This window comes from Cebus imitator, unplaced genomic scaffold, assembly GCF_001604975.1.
Source record: "Cebus imitator isolate Cc_AM_T3 unplaced genomic scaffold, Cebus_imitator-1.0 Scaffold49, whole genome shotgun sequence".
NCBI classification, from domain to species: Eukaryota; Metazoa; Chordata; class Mammalia; order Primates; family Cebidae; genus Cebus; species Cebus imitator.
In genome coordinates, this window is record NW_016107364.1 from 1,583,947 (window position 1) to 1,602,084 (window position 18,138).

The window sequence follows — 18,138 nt, forward strand, 5'->3', positions numbered from 1 at the left end:
TTTTAAGTTTTGTTTTTCTTAATGCTTTTAATGGAAGCATATTATGAAAATAGTTAAGGATGTGTGTCCTCTTGTTGAAGCCTGTCATCAAAAGAAGTTTTACACCTGTAATCCAAGCTACTCAGGAGGCTAAGGTGGCAGAATCACTTGAGCCCAGGAGGCTGAAGTTGCAGTGAGCAGAGATTGCACCACTGTACTCCAGCCTGGGCGACAGAGACCCTATCTCAAAAGAAAAACAAAAAAAAAAAGTTTTAGCGAGAGTATAAAATTAGAATCAACAAAATTATCTAATAAAAGTGCTTGAAATACTATCTTAGTCATTGAGCACAAACAGGCCAATTTCTAATACATTGCTTAAAGTTCATAACATTAAAAATTGCCAGTTAAACAGTTTCTATAACTCTTAGATTGCCCATGACACAGTACTTAGTTTGCTCAGCCTGCTATAACAAAATACCACCAACAGGTTAAACAGAAATTTATTTTCTCACAATTCTGGAGGCTGAAAGTGCAAAAAGCAAGATCCCTGGCCGGGTTGGTTTCTCCTGAGGCCTCTCTTCTTGGCTTTAAATGTGTCCTTAAATGTCTCCTTGCTGTGTCCTTAATGGCCTTTTTTTCTGAATATTTATCCCTGTGTCCCTTTCTTTTTATCTAAGGGCACAAGTTCTATTTGATTAGGGTCCCACCCTTATGTCCTCCTTTAACCCTTCGTTAACCTCTTTGAAAGCAATGTCTCCAAATATAGCCATTTGGGGGATAGTGCTTCAACATATGGATTTGTGGGAGAACACAGTTCAGTCTACAGCAGTACTCAGTACACAGGTACATGTGGGGAATGGACTCTTCTGAAATCCAGGGGAACATTTAAGACATCTGAGATATTGGGGACAAGATTTGTATCCCTGGCAAAGATCCCAAGAAAATCCACAATCAAGCTTTTAAATACAAATTTTCCAGTTTTAGCAATTAAGGAAGTAGAATGAAGAGAAACCTCAGGAACAAATAAAAAGAATATCATTAAAAGCATCCTAGAACATGAAAATAAAGAGGGAAAACTAGAGAAACATAAGGTGTAAAACAATACAGGGAGATTCAGAAGGAAATCATGTGTAAGAACTATTATCCAGTGTCTTCCACGTATGTTTCCAACAAACAAAAAATGTTTACTGTATGTCCTTGATACTTAAGACTGACCACTTGGGAAGAAAAACGTCTCCCAGAATAAAAAAGAAAAAGCACTTTCATCACATTTTGGAAAGGTTACTTTACCACCAATGACCTATTGTATGCTAAGTAATAAATTATATTAGAGAAAATAAGTAGACAGAACCATGATTAATATGAGATTTATGGATTGTTATTAATGGGCATTGCTGACAGGAATTGAAAATTTACGTGTTTAAGTTTGTGCCTCATATGGGAAATTGGCTTTAAAGACAAAAGTCGTATCTTTCTCCCAATAATGCTTTCACAAAATGAGCCTTGCCTCTAGTCCTTTACTGTGGTGGATGGTGGACTTCCATTCGTATGAGGACGTTATGCATGTTTTTAATGTGCATAGCCCTCCCCACAGAGTCCCCCACTGTTAGGTCTAGGGTAAAACTGGAAACGTCCTTTGTTGATGCAGGATTTTTTGCTCCTTAGTTCAGCTAAATCCAGGTTCTTGTCTCACAACCAGGAAAAATGAGGCACGCAAACACATTGAAGGATGAGGAAAATGGAAAGTATTAAGCGAAAGGGGAGCTCTCAGCCAAGAGAGGGGTCCCACCATCCAACTCCCACTTCACAGATTGAACACCAGGCCACCACACAGGAGCTGAAGGGGCCAGGCTCCTCCCCTGTATCAGGTGTGAATCCTTGGTGGCTCCACCCCATTTTTTTCAGTGCCCATGTGGGCCCTTAGTCTGAGCCACCCTACGTTGATGTCCCTTACTGTGCATGTGTTAAGGGACAGAATTTTTTACCCTGGGCATGTTTAGTCAAGTCCCCTATGCAAAATGACCTGGGCAGGTCGGAGACTCTCCGGGACCCTTTTCTCGTGTGCTTAGGCATTTGGCTGTCTCCTGCCCTTACTGTTGTTACCAAACCGCCCAAACATTCTGAAAACGCTGCTCTATGATAACCCAGAAATTTGTCTCCTTAGAACCCCACCCCTATAAACACCAACCACAGGATGTGGATGTAGATAGTTCACCCGTTTTTGTAATAAGGAGGAAAACTTTGAAGTATACCAAATTTTGAAAAATAAAGAATGGCTGCGAAGTTACCATTTGGATCCATCTTTAAAAAAAGAAAGATACTTCCACAGTGCCAGTCTTTTAAAATAGACTGAGTTAAGACACTTTTGTGGCAAGACATAGCAGCTCCAGAAATGCCTTACTACTAAGAAAGTAAAATGAAATAAATACGTTCAAGCTCTTTAATTACAGTTGCAATTAAAACATAAGAACCTCTTAGTTTTATGTGGCCTTGAAAGACCTGTTGTGTCATATCAGGTACTTTCCTGATGGCATCTTCTATGAAGGGTGGTAAGAGTCAAATCCAATGCTAGATGCAGAGTATGTGACCCATCCAAGCATCAAGGGCCAGGCAAGGAGTGTGCAGGTGCACAGTGGGAGGTACACACCACAGTGAACGGAAAGGCATGCAAAGCTTAGATTTGACAGAGATGATCTTTCCAACTCCCAGCTTTGCCAGGAATCAGGCATTAAATAAAGAGAAAATGTGAGAATTTATTAATTAGAAGATTGCTCACTGTTTGTCAAAAAGTAAGTATTTGCTCAGGGTGGATCAGAGACACTGTATGCCAAGACTAAATAAAGCTGTTTCTTGAAAATGCAATGTAAACTACTATTTTCTTTGAACTAATCACATGCCCGAGCAAGGGATGTGATATCACTTCTCAGCTGTCCTTAAAATGTATGTTTTGAATAAACAAAGATGCCATAATTTTATCACAGCGTTTCTCAGAGAATATGCTTTTTAATATGTGAAAGATCCTATCACAGGAGCAAGGAAGAAGGTCTATCTGAGAAAATAGCCACGTATAAGGATAGAAGTGTAAGAAAAACATTTTAGAGATTGAAATGAGTCAAAACAAAAAATAATGGGTATTCCGTAAATTTTTCATGGGTCTCTGCTTCTGAAGGGGCTGGTACCTTCATTTTTTGAGTTGTTTCACAAGTCTGTAAATTGTAGAAAGCTGAAAGTAATGCAAATAATTCTTGTCCATAGAAATGTAAATAACGTGTCCGGTAGAGTACAATTGATCATGCCCTGAATGTTTGCCAGCATTCCCCACTGCTGTGTTCATTGGAATCATTCCTTTCATCTTATGGTTCCCCTCTTAATTAACGAGTTACAACATTAAGTTGTTTACAAGTATTCCTTTCCTATTTTTGAGTAATGATTTTACTTTTAAAAAAGTTACCCTTCAACAGGGGATTATGCAGGTATCTATAACAGATCCTANATGTAAAATCGTGTAGCCGCTGTGGAAAATTGTTGATTATTCCTCAGTAAGTTAAACATGGGTTACCATATAACCCAGCAATTCCTCTCAAGTATTTAACCCTGAACATTTAAAAGAGCAGATTTCAGTTTAATATCTTAAGGCCTAAAACACATTTTCTTTTCTCTTTCAGCTTCAGACAAGCTTGACTGAACCAATGACATTATCCAAATCAATATCTCTTCCTCGCAGCGCATACTGGCATCACATCACCCGTCAGAACAGCGTTGGTGAAATCTACAGTTTGCAAGGCAAGTCACTTTAAAGTAAGAAAGCAGCACCTCCATTAGCTTCCTCCAGGTGGACTGAGTCATGCAATTTGCTTTGTATTTGCATTGCTTGCTTTTCCTCCATTCCCACTTTTCAGCTGTCACTGGCCACAGTGGGAGCTGAGATTTACAGTGGCTTTTTAAAAGCTATCATTTCATACGTTCATGGCAAAAAAAAAAAAGAAATTCCAAAAATCACTGTGAGGGTGAAGGACTCAATTTGGCACAAGAACTTGACTAAAACATTATACCAAGCACACTATCAGAAGCTAAAAGCTAATGCTGAGGTCTGCTTCATGCTGGGTTTTATGAAGGATTTCTTTTTTTGCATCTTTTTTTCCTTGAAAGGATTAACTATCAGTTCAGGAGGCTGACTTCAGGCCTTAAGGCTCTGCCATAAACTGGTACATAAACCTGCCCATGAAAGTCTTAAAGTTTAGCCAAAGCCTTAACATCGAAACCATTTGAAGAGGGTGCAGGGTAGAAGGGGCCACGTGTAGATACTTTGCCTTTGTATTTTTCTAATAATAAATGGTCAGTTAACTAGCATAGGAATAGCTTGCCAGATGAATCAAATTAATAGCAGATTTTTGACTAACAGCAGTAGACAGCCCAGCTTCAGCAGTTGTCTTCCTTTTCCTTCCCTTTTGTTTTAAAAAAAATACTCTTATCCTTTAAATAAAATATTTGACTACAAGCAAATAACAGCTGGCCAACACTGCAGGAAGCACGAAACTAAGAAAATAAGGCTGAAACACCCACAGCCAAGAGCATTTGCTCATCCAACAAACATTTACTGAGCACCATAGACTTGAATGTAATAAACACCCAATGAGTTTCTGAGGAAAGAATGACCAAATATCAGCCTCAGGTAGTTAAGCATTCAGAATATGGTTTTCTTTCACATGTTAGCTTTTGCTCACTATTAACAATGCTACAAGTTGAGACAAAAAGAAATATTTCTGTTGCAAACAAACTGAAATGTCTTTATAGCAATATTTGCTTGCCAGGGTTTCCAAACTAGACTAAAGGAGTTCAGTCATGGAAATTAATGGTTAAAGATACGTTCTACAAGGCAAAGCAGCTGGAATGGTTTTAGTCACTTACTGAAGGCAACTGTGTTTTGTATTTTAAAGGGATTCTCTTATAGCCATACGGGTCCGCAGCAACTTCAATTCTTGCCTCCTCAGAAGGAATTCCACTGAGGGGCATAGGCAGAAGTAGAGACGTAGGCAAGTTTCATAGTAGAAGTGAGCATTTATTAAAAAGCTTTAGAACAGTATTGACCGCCTGTATTTAAGGGTTATCTTATTTGTTTGTATGAGAAAATATTTAATAGAAGGATTAGAGGGTTGAGAAAAGCACGGGGTGGGGACTGGATTGGCAATTTCAAGAATTGGAAAGAGAAGACACATGTCTCATGCTTTTACATCCCTCTTCAAATGCCAGCAGCCGTGCAAATTGCCTGCGTCATGATTATGCAAAATTAATCTTGCCCATTTCTGTGATTAAAAGTTAGGAAATATGCTTGTAATGCGAGTTTTTTTATCTAAACCTATGTAGATACTGATATTCTCTTAAAAACTGGAACTATAAAATATTTAAATGGAAAGATCAAATGTGTAAGCAAAAAAGTGAGATATTAATGATATTAAATCCAAAAAACGTGGGAGTAGGTCAGAAGTAACATAAGGACAACTTTAGGTTTGTCAAGGGTTTGATCTATAATTCCAGAAATTAAGAACTATTGTTTTCATGGTAGTATGAAGGAAACTTTTTATGAAGACAGAGAAAAGACAAGCTGATACACAACTTCAGAAAGCTTTCTTGTATAGCCAATAAAAAATTAGAATGCACTGGAATGTTCTAAGACACTGCCAGAGACTTCCTGAAGATGTTGATTTGTAGTATAGATGTAATAACTGGTTGAAAAATACTCTTATTTATCTTACTAATACTAATTTCCAGCAAAGTTAAGGGCTTGACATGCCTTGTCAATTACAGTTTACTTAAGTGATCTCAGTATTTCATGTTTCTGTTTGATAGCGACTGTAGTTTTTATAGAATAAAAATCAGCATTGACTAGGGTAGTTACTTAAGTCAAAAATTTATAAAATATATTCAATGGAAATTACATTTCGCTACACTGTGGGTTTACTTTTTGTACCGTGTGCTTCTTAGAGTAATACATTCTCCCACCCTGTATACCCCTCACTGTTAAATACATAGATATAAAAATTTAAGTATCCAGATAAGGGGATAGATGATTGATAGTAGACAGAGGTAATATAGAGGTGGATAAATAGAAAGATAAAGATATAAAGTTGCTAGTCATACTTTGATAATGGTCATTTGTTTCATTCCTCTTTCGTTCTGTTGTGATAGTCAAAACAAGCATAGAGCAAGGAACCTCGGTAGTTTTTTTTTTTTTTTTCCTTTGATGCTAGTCCCTAATGGAATCAGGGCAGAATAAGATACTGAAAATAAGGAAGAAATAAAAATAAATGCAGACCCTCAGCACCCTTCCATACACCTGTACCTTTTCCACAAAACTACACTGAAAAGTCTAGTTATGCACCAAGCATAGTGGCTCATGCCTATAATCCCAGCACTTTGAGAGTTCAAATTTTTTTTTCCCAGAGCAGAAGTGAGAGTTTATTAAAAAAAAGCCTTAGAACAACAAAGAAAAGGAGAGAAAAAAAAAAAGAAGGAAAATTTACCTTGAAAGACAGCAGGGCAGGCGACTTAAGAAACCAAGCACGCAGCTTGACCTCTTGACTTCCGGTTTCAAACACTGGCATACTTCCGATTTTATACACTGGCATACTTCTGGGATCTTGCATTACGTCTCCCTACACCTGAAATCTTATTGGGAAGCTGCTGATCAGTTTTAGGTGTTTTCTATCTATTAGGCCCCTGCCTTTTTCTGGGGCTGGCCGTGACTAATTATTACTTTAGAAAAACAGTTAACAACCTCCTGACCATTAGCTGATTGTTGCCCAGCACTCCTGGTGTGTGTTGGGAGGGGGGCTTCTCTCTCCTGCCCCACTCATACACGACTAGCTACCTGCTGTAACATTGCCCACCTTAAGAGACCAGGACCCCAAATCTTTGGGGGTAAATGGATGCAGGTCAAACTTCTGTAACTGCTTCCTGCTGACAGAGGGGTGGTCGTGGTTCTGTGGATCTTGGCTCCTTGCTAGCTGTCAGGGCTGAGTTGGCTGCATGAGTTGATGAAAGTAGTATCCAAGCAGGTCCATGGGAGACAGGGGCAGGATTTCACCACTGTTTTGTATCACTGATGGGCAGTGCAGATGTCCCCTCTAGAAGGGTGACTCTTGAATACCAAGAGGATGATTTTCCTCACTGAGGATTGTCTGGAGCTCAATCTTTCCCCAATTAGAATTGTCTGTTCCTCACTAGGAAGGTATCTGAGTCAGGTGCACCAAATATGTTAGCAGTGGCAGATATCCAAGTTACCCAAGTTACCAGCAGCGAATCCATACAGGTCTGCAGCAACTTCAATTCTTGCCTTCTCAGAGGAAAGAATTCTACTGAGGAGCATAAGGCAGAAAGAGAGATTCAGGCAAGTTTCAGAGCAGAAGTGAACGTTTATTAAAAAGCTTTAGAATAGTAAGGAAAGGAAGAAAAGAAAAGAAGGAAAGTTTGGCTTGGAAGAGAGCCAAGCTGGCAACTTGACAGAAAGGATTACTTGAGTCCAGGAGTTTGAGACCAGGCTGGGCAATATAATGAGACTCCATGTCTGCAAACAACAATAATAACAATAAATAAATAAATAATGCAGGGTATGATGGCACGTGCGTGTAGTACCAGCTACTCAGGTGGCTGAGATGGGAGGGTCGCTGAGCCTGGGACGTTGAGGCTGCAATGAGCCATGATTGCACCACTGCACTGTAGCCTAGGCTAAAGAGAAAGACCCTGTCTTAGAAAATAATTTTTAAGAAGTGTAGTTATTTTGAATCTCTCTTTTCCGACTGTGCTCCTTGAAGTGGCATTACCTCTTCTTTACAAAAAGGAGAATATTGTCAGCCCTCTGTCATCATTGATTTTACCAAATCAAAGTAAAAGCCTGGCAATGTGGGAATATATCATTGTCAAGAAAATCGCAGATAGCACTGAGGAATAAAAACATATCTTTAGAATTTTCACATATTTTTTAGGTGAAGTTGGGATCAATATGAAATGATGAATTTAGTGGACCTCATTCAGAAAACAAAAGTGGGAAAGTTTTATATAAAGTTTAAGAGATTAAGATTCATTAATAAGCAGCACATGTACTGAAATTTTTTTAAATGCTTGGCGTGAAAACAAATCCATTCTATAGTAAGACTTACCTGTAACTTCAATTGCTTGTCAGCCTCAAAGCTTTGACCTAGCTGACCAGCTGTATTTTTTCTGTATTTTGCTGTATTCATTTCTCTCATCCATTGCTAGATACACCCTTAAAGACTGACATATCAGTACTGAGATTCTGCATCTACTTTCATCTTTGGAGCATAAGAATCTCCAATACGATCTGCCTAATCTTTCCATGTTACTCCCAGAAGGGTGCTCTGAAGGAATAAGTTAATGTGATTTCACAATTGTATTTTAGTACCTGTAGTCTGGAATCAAAAGAGTGAAAAAGGGAATAATTAGCTTCTAACAAGCACATGTTGTTCTAAGTACGTGGCAGCTACTCTTTAAAAATCTGTGTCCCTAAGTGGTTTGCAGTACGTTCAGTTATGCCACCTCTTCTTGCGGAAGTGGTAAGCAGACATTCGTCTTCTTTTTTGCCAGATTATCATAAGGATAGTTGATTTGTATTAGAAGGTCATTTTATATGTATACTTCTCTAACTTCCTCTGTACTTATACAAAATGTTTATATCACACTCATACTAGAGATGTTGTCTCTAGATTTAGGGAAACCTAAACCGTAAAGGGATGAACAGGATTTTAAAGTCTCCACTCAGAAGTGAATACTTCCTATTTGTTTTAATATTCATATCATTCTATTTCCAAGGCCTTGGGAAATATAGTAGGAAATGTTTTGAAAGCCTGAGGAACACTCATTTAATAAAAAACATGTCCTCCAAATTACTTTTTCTGTATTAATTTTAGGAATCACAGCTCTGTGTGTAAGAAAAAGAGAAAGAGAGAAAAAAAAAAAAAGAGAGAGAAAGAAATGCAGAAAAGTTGAGAAGGGGTACAGAGGAAGGGGTAAAAAGAAAGAAAAAAAACAATCAAGGAAATCAAATTACTGAGTTTTTCTTACTTTAGGGCTCTCACCTTGACTTTTAATCACCATTAGACATATTTAGATGACAGGCTATACAGCTGGGTCTTTAAGTCAGGATTCGTGAACATGACAAAAGCATTTTTTGAAAATAACAAACTAGGAAAAGCCATTGACGGTACAGGTAGGCTGCAGCCACTCAGTAAATCCTGTTGAATTCAAAAATGAATTAGTAGTGCATTATAAACCACACATGGAGAGTGTGACATCAGGACACATCTTCCTCCATGAGGGTGGACCTGAGAGAAGTTCTCTGCTAATAAAGGAATCGTGTCTAGTCCCACATGTATGTGAGCCACATGTTCTTCTTGAGCAAGGTGAGGTGTTTGTTGGCATTTCTGCTTTTTGCTTTAGGATAACTCTGGCTGAGCACAAATGCTTGCCAGCACTAGTCTTTATTTTCATGAACACAGGAAGCACTGTGAAATGCTGTAGATCAGCCCCTTTAATGTGATGGTTCGGTATCTGTCTCTCTACACCTGCTGCTTTCCCTCGGGTTAGTTCACCATCATTTTCTATAAACTGATGGTGAGAACGGGGGCCAGGAATATGAGCTGAACACAGTGCCCAATGAGCAGATTTATGGGACTGTACATGATGACTAAACTTTTTCCGATATGATGATATGGTCTAGCTCTGTGTCCCCACCCAAATCTCATCTTGAATTGTAATCTCCACATGTTGGAGGAGGAGCCTCATGGGAAGTCATTAGATCATGAGGGTGGTTTCCCCATGCTGTTCCCATGATAGTGAGTTCTCATGAGATCTGATGGTTTTATAAGGGGCTTTTTCCCCAGCATGCAGAACTGTGAGCCAGTTACACCTGTTTTCCTCATAAATTACCCAGTCTCTTGTATTTTGTAATAGCAGCATGAGAACAGACTAATACATATAATAATCCCTTATTTTCACACAAAATAATGTAGAATATACTTTGGCTCCTTTTTTTAAAATCAGCTTGAACAACTACACTCTCACAATCAAGAATGACTGGATATACTTTTTGTGTAAAGGTGGTAGCTTTAGGGGTTCTGCTTTCAGTAACCCCCTGATTAATATCCAAAGGCCAGCTCTGCCCCTATATATCCGTAATTAAGCCACAGACCACCAGTGTCAGTGTGGAAGCATACCTAATCATCAGAGGGCATTTGATGCTCACGGAAAGGGTGTCTGTGACTTCAATTTCTCTGAAGGACAGGATGGAATTAGGCAATTAGAGATAACCTTCAGAAAATGGTAAATAGAGTTCTGCCATAGATTAAGGAGGTAAATCAAAGGTTTTGTTTCCTCTTTGCTCAGCAATGACCTTCTGTCCTTCTCTACTGTCCATTCAAACTGCATTGTATATAAATTGCTTCTATTGAGATTTTCTATTTTGTTTTTAAATTACAAAGTTAATAAAAAGCCTCTGGTAGCCAGTTGTTTAAAAATACAGAAGACTGCCACAGAAGTAAAAAGAAGCCTGGTAGCCATTAGGCAGCAGGCCTTAAAACATAAGCCGTTTTCTAGAAGCAACACTTCTGCCTTTTGAACCTTATTTATAAACATTTACTGCATGTCCAAACCTTAATAAAAGTAAGTCAAAGGCAGGAAATGTCTCCCTGGATGTCAGCTTTTAGAGTTAAATGAATCGATAATTCACTAAAGCAGACATCAGAAAAATGCACAAAATATTTCCACTGTGAAATGTTCCTCACAGCTTGCAGTCTTAATTAATCACCTCCTTTTCCATGCTCCCAGAAACATTTGTGTATAATTTTATTATATCAATGTGTTTGTTTACAAACCTGCTTGTTCCATTGGATTGTGAGGATTGTGAGGTAGTAAATTTGTGAAAGATTTTATCAAACAAACTTTGGGTTTGAATTATCTTGAAGGTATTATCCATAGAGGTTAAAATCTTGAGTTTTGGAGTCAAATAGATCTGAGTTTGAATATTAACTTTACCACTACTGATGGATGCGATTTTTGGGCAATTTACCCAACTTGCCTAAGCTTATTCTTTCATCTCTAATTTTGATCTTCATCTCTAGTATTACCTCTCATGATCTCATTAAATGAGATCATCAACATAAAATGATTCACTATTGTTAACATATTAAAGTACAGTTGACCCTTGAACGATGTGGCAGTTGAGGTGCCTACCTCGCCCCTGCACAGCTAAAACCAGTGTATACCATAGCAAAGACATGAAATCAACCTAGGTGCCCATCAACAGTGGATTGGATAAAGAAAATGTCGTACATATATTCTATGGAATACTACACAGCCATAAAAAAGAATGAAATCATGTCATTTGCAGCAACATGAATGCAGCTGGAGGCCATTAGCAAAAGAAAATTGAACAGAAAAACGAATACTGCATGTTCTCATTTATAAGTGGGAACTAAACATCAGTTACATATGGACATAAATATGACAATAGTAGAAGGAGGAGGAGGGCAAATATTGAAAACTAACTATTGGGTACTATGCTGACTACCTGGGTGACGGGATCAGTCATATCCATAATCTCAGCATCATGCGATATACCCAGCTAACAACCCTGCATATGTACCCACTGAATCTAAAAGAAAAGTTCAAATTGTTTTTCTTAAAGAAAATCAATGTACCACTTTTGAGACCCCCAAACTTAACTACTAATAGTCTGCTGTTGACCAGAAGCATATGAGTATATATTAATATATGATAATATCTTAATATATACTCATTAATTAAGATATTATCATATATTAATATATACTCATAAATATATTAATTATATACTAATTAATATATTATACACTTGACAATGTATTAATATATGCTCATTAATCATTGATTAATGTGTATTTTGATTGACATGTATTATATACTATATTCTTACAATAAAGTAAACTAGAGATAAGAAAATCATAAAGAGGAGAATATACTTACTATTCATTAAGTGGAGGTGGGTCATTAAACTGAGTAGGCTGAGGAGGAGGAGGAGGCAGAGGAGAGGCTGGTGTTGCTGTCTCAGGAGTGGCAGAGGTGGATGAAAATCAACATGTAAAGGAACTTGTGCAGTTCATACTGTGTTGTTTAAGAGTCAGCTATAAACCAAACCCCCACTATGAAGTTTCATTTTCTGGCAGAGGTAGATAGATAGGCTATCCTACTCCTATTTATTCCAGTGTTGACTTGGAAATGTTATTACAGAGTTTCTACTGTGCTGGAGAAAATTTGTTTTGTTCTAAGGACTATACAAATCTAGGTTTCGGCCAGGCACGGTGGCTCACTCCTGTAATTCCCACATTTTGGGAGGCTGAGGCAGGCAGATTACTTGAGGCTAAGAGTTCGAGACCAGCCTGGCCAACATGGCGAAACCCTGTCTCTACTAAAAATACAAAAAAAAAAAAAAAAGAGAGAGAGAGAGAGAGAGAGAGAGAGAGAGACAGGCATGTGGGTCACACCTGTAATCGCACTTACTCAGGCACAAGAACACTCTGAACCGGGGAGGTGGAGGTCGCAGTGAGCCAACACCACACCACTGCACTCCAGCCTGGGTGACAGAGTGAGAAAGTCTATCTCAAAAGAAAAAAATATGCATAGCTTTAATAAATGGTTTCTAGTTTTTAAAGTTTTAGAAAAACTAAATCTAAGCTTAACTCTCACTCTAAGTTTTTAATACAAGGAAAAAAATTCAGTCTTAAGTCTTCAAGTTTTTTATTCTCATCAGTGAGTATAAATAAGACATGGCACCTTAAACAGATGAACCACTTCTTCCATGCCTTCTATTGCTCAGTCCAGGTAGCCTAAGGCAAACTAGAGCCTCTTTTCAGACCCAATGGTTGCAGAACTCATGGAAGGACTACATTCAGCTCAGCCTAGTGTAGAGGAGATGCCCTAATCTAAATACACTCATCCGCACTCACCTCTGCAACTTACCCTCCTGCCCCCAATCAGTTCTTACTAATTAGCTTACCCTAACTGCCCAGAAGCCTTTCAGAGACCTTTCTTCCTCCATGAGGCCCTGACCTCTTTCCTAAGGTAGAGTAGCATTCTTCAGCCAGTTAATACTACATTGATTCTCTCATATGCTGTGTTCTACTGGCTGGAGCAGAGGTGAACAACAAGATTTACATTACTAATTGAATTATTCTGCACCACCCTAAGCAAAATCTGAAGATGATTCACAGTGTATCTATTAAATCAGCCATCTTTAATCACTTCGTATCAGATATGTGCAAGTAATTACTAAAAAATAAAAGATTAAGAGTTTCCAGATGTTACATTGGATTAGTATAATCCACCAATGGTTTTATTAAAATGAATTGCATCACTCTCTTTAATTCAAATTTGGTAGAAGTTAAAATGTCTATTCAGTCTATATATTTTTCTCCAGCAAGCTTCCCCCACTGAATATTTTACATAAAAGAGGTAACATATTGAGCTCTATATTAATCAAATTTTGCGGGGAATGTGTATTAAAGGCATGTCAAATAAATTCTACATACATGTATTTGATTTTATTCAGAAGGGAATAAACACTACATAATATTCGTTCAGGGAAATGTCAATACAAGCTGATTAATACAGACAAATGTTAATACAGATGGATTTAAACACATACATACACAGAGAAAGAGAGGAGCATCTGGTTCACCATATATGGCTTCTCATCATATTACTTCCCTCAGATATGTATGTATTAGGCTAAGCTTCATAAATTACAAACTACAAAGAAGAACCTAGAAAGAAAAATGTTCAATTGTCTTTTTTCTCCCTGCTCTCTATTTCTTGTTTGATTTTTCTTAATCTCATCTCTGTCTCTGGCCCTTCAAATAAATGTTTCCTATCCCTAATTATAGGTTCAATACATGTATTTTGAGCAAGATTTCCTTTATTTTCTTCTGCCTGCCAAGTAGAATATGGCATTCAACTTGCTAATGATTGAAAGATATTAAAAGATGAGAAACATCAGGAGATTAACATTCTTAAAATTATACTTGCCAGAGAATAAACTGCAAAGTTGATGTTTATTTAAGCCTGGATATGTCTTTCATATCTAGCACAGTGGGCAGGTGTGAAGAACTTCTTTGAAAGTTCTAGCACCTGCCAGCTGTCCTGCAACTAATAGGCGCAAATTGAAAATTTCTTGCTTCAAACTTAGAACCACCCAATTTTTGAAACTCAGGAGCATGGTTATATGTTTATATAAGAGGAATTTATGCTAAGATTTGAAGAGAGAGAGAGAGAGAGAGAGTGTGTGTGTGTGTGTGTGTGTGTGTATTGAATGCCTGTATTTGGGAAGAAAGTATAGCTTGGGAGTACTCCTAGAAATTTTTGGCTGCCATTGTTACATTATATTGGTTTGGTAGAGAGTTTCAAACTTTTGTGTTATTTGTATCCTACTATTCATAATACAAGAAAGAGAATTTTGATATCAAACTGTCAGTGACACAGTATGTCTTTTACATGTATGTTTAATGATAAACCTTATCAGTGGGGAAAGGATAGTCCCTTGCTGGGAAAACTGGATATCCATATGCGAAAGAATGAAATTAGACCCCATCTGACACCGTACAAAAATCAACTCAAAATGTTTTAAAGACATAAGGGTTATGGCCTGAAACCATAAAACTCCTAGAAGCTTCAGGTGGTTCTGGCAATGGTCATGGATCTGACGCCAAAAGCACAGGCAACAAAAGCAAAAGTAGGTAAGTGGGATTATATCAAACTAAAAATCAACTGCACAGTAAAGAAAACAATAAACAGAGGGAGCAGTCAACCTATGGAATGGAAGAAAATATTTACAAACCGTATCTGATAAGGAATTAATTTCTGAAATATATAAGGAGCTCCTACAACTCAATAGTAAATAAAAATAAACCACACTAATAACTCAATTTTTAAAACAGCAAAGTACTTGAACAGACATTTCTCCAAACATACAAAAGGCCAATAAGTACATGAAAAGATACTCATCACAAATCAGCAGGGAAATGCAAATCGAAATCACAATGAGGTGTCCCTTCACACTTGTTAGGATGGCTAATTATCTAAAAAACAAAGTATTTGTGAGGATGTAGAGAAATTGGAATTCTTATCACCATTGATGGGAATGCAAATGGTACAGAAATGAGGAGTTGCTGTTCAGCAGGTATAAAGTTTCAGGTATGCAAGATGCACACATTTTATAGATCTGTGTTTAGATAACAATACTGTGTTGTACACTTAAAAATGTGTTAAGAAGGCTGGTGGGAATGTAAACTAGTACAACCACTATGGAATAGAGTGTGGAGATTCCTTAAAGAACTAAAAGTAGAACTACCATTTGATCCAGCAGTCCCACTACTGGGTATCTACCCAGAGGAAAAGAGGCCATTATACGAAAAAGATACTTGCACATGCATGTTTATAGCAGCACAACTCGCAATTGCAAAAATGTGGAACGAACCCAAATGCCCATCAGTCAATGAGTGAATAAAGGAACTGTGGTATATATGTATACAGTGTAATTCTACTCAGCCATAAAAAGGAATGAATTAATGGCATACTCAGCAACCTGGATGAGACTGGAGACTATTACTGTAAGTGAAGTAACTCAGGAATGGGAAACCAAAGATCCTATGTTCTCACTTACAAGTGGGAGCTAAGGTATGAGGAGGCAAGGGCTTAAGAATGACACAATGGACTTTGGGGACTGAGGGGGAAAGGGTGGGAAGGGAGTGATGGATAAAGAACTACAAATTGGGTTCAGTATACATGCTCAGGTGATGGGTGCACCAAAATCTCACAAATCACTACTAAAGAACTTACTCATGTAACCAAACACTTGTTGTCCAATAACCTATGGAAAAATTTTTTTTAAAAAATGTGTTAAGAGGGTAGATCTCGTGTTAAGTGTTCTTACCACAGTTAAATTAATTTAGTGTTAAAAACTGAATTGTGGAAGTGGTAACTTAGTGACAACTACAGAGAGAATAAGCAAGTTGTAGGCTAGGTGGAAATCACTTAGTGTACAACACAAAGAGATTAAGGGATGGAAAATATGTCTTTAGACATACAGAATAGAATGTGAATATTGAACACAGATTTAATAATCATTCCTAAAGGAGATGATACAGCAAATGAGGAGGAGGTAAATATATATTAACTGGTAATTCTACAGACTAGACAAATAATATGACTTGTCAGATTGAAGAGGTATGTTGAGTTCCAGCAAGAAAAAAAAAAAAGCAATTCATACTTTGAAACACGAGAGTAAAGTAGCCCAATTCTAAATGCAAACGGAAGTTTTAAAAGCAGAAAGGAAAGACAGATAACCTACAAAAGAACAGCAAACCAGATAGACATCAGATATCTGAATAGCAATGAGATAGAACAGGAAGTGATTAAACGGAATCTCTAGTTGGCCAAGAATTTTACAACTACTCAAGAAATGAGACCAGATGGAATGAAAGCCGGAAAATAATGAAAACTTCTTCAAATAACTAAAAACTCTTATCACCAACTGAAATACCTCAGAATAAAGACTAAATTGATTCATCTTTGGAAAATGCTGAGTTTACCAATGAAAAATTCCCTAAAGAAAATAAATAATGGATGTACTTAATAGAAAATGAATTTGAATTCACAAAGAAGGATTGGAGTATGAGAAGCAAAGAAACTGTTAAATGTGACCAAACCTAATATACATTAACTTTAATAACAGTAATAGTAATAAAGAGTAAGTTTTAGGTATTAAAAAAAAAAGTACAAGTAAAATCGTTGATAGCAGTAACAAGAAATGGAAGGTAATAAAAAGAGAAGTATGGATACATTTATATTTTACATTTGATTTTACTTTTTGGTCAAGTGGGCACATTAAAAATTTAAGTAAACAAAAGAATATAAATACATCTAAACAAGTAAATAGAAGAAAAGGAAAAATTTAAAAATTAATGCAATTAGAAGTAGAGAAAATACAGAAAGAAAAAAGAAGAGTAAATAAATATTATAACAAATAGGCATGATAATAAAGAGAAAACTATAAACAGGTAGAATCAACATAAACAAAAATGATTACATTTTTCTATTATAAAAGAGTCGAAAGGAAACCTTAGATTGAGTTTTAAAACCCAGCTTTGTGCTGTTTCTAACAGAAAACATCTAAAGTTTAAGATACAGGAATGTTGAAAGTAAACTGAAGACAAGGCAAATACAAAGTTCTGGAAAAAGAGGGTAATTAAATTTTATCATTATTAAAAAAATTCATCAGCAAGATGCAATATGTCTGAACTCTTGATAAAATTTTCCTTTGAGTATATTTTAAGATTATACACACATATAAAAATGGACAGAATTATTAGGTTAAACCAATTGAAACTGCCATAATAGGTCTGTTAAACAGCAACCATTTCATATGATTCAACCAAAAAAATTGAAAACATGACAATTATAATGAGACTTTTAAAAAGATACATTTTATAAATATTATTTGAATGAAAAAAGTTTCTAAGGAAATAGAAAATAGAAACAGCATAAAACAAGCTTATGCAAAAACAAAAGTCAGAGAATACACATTGTTTTTAAACATTCTTGGAACAGTAACAAAATTTGACAATATAAGATGCCACAAACACATCTTAACATGCATAAAATAATCAAGAGCCTGTAGAACATGGGCTCATGTTTTCAGATCATAATAAGGGAACTTATTAAATATTGGAAATATAAGATAGTGAAAACACTACATCAAAATTTATGAGATGTGGCTAAGTTGGTAGAGAAAATTTTATAGACTTGAATACACATATCTAGAAGAAAATAGGGATGGAAAATTAATAACCTAAGCACTCAACCTTGTAGGTTAGAGGAGGACAATACAAAAATAGGAAAAAATCACTTCATCTCACAAACATCAATACTAAAAATATCATCATGACAGCCTAACTGTATACAATCCAGAAAGTAAGGCTACTTTAACAATAAAATATCAATAAATGATTTTATATTAGGAAATAGAAGCTAAAATTATGGATGATCTTGATAGGTACAGAAAAATATTTGATAAAATTCAGTATTCATCAAGAGATATCAAAATATTCTAAAGAA

The 18,138-nt window shown here is 36.6% G+C and overlaps 1 protein-coding gene across 1 annotated transcript in view; it reads left to right on the top strand.

Moving 5' to 3' along the window:
• The window catches only part of DOK6 (docking protein 6), a 449,269-nt gene that overhangs the window by 367,255 nt on the left and 63,876 nt on the right, over positions 1-18,138 (top strand). The window contains exon 7 of the mRNA XM_017527520.2: positions 3,645-3,762. Coding sequence (XP_017383009.1) covers positions 3,645-3,762 — 118 coding nt within the window. The remainder of the gene's footprint in view (positions 1-3,644; positions 3,763-18,138) is intronic.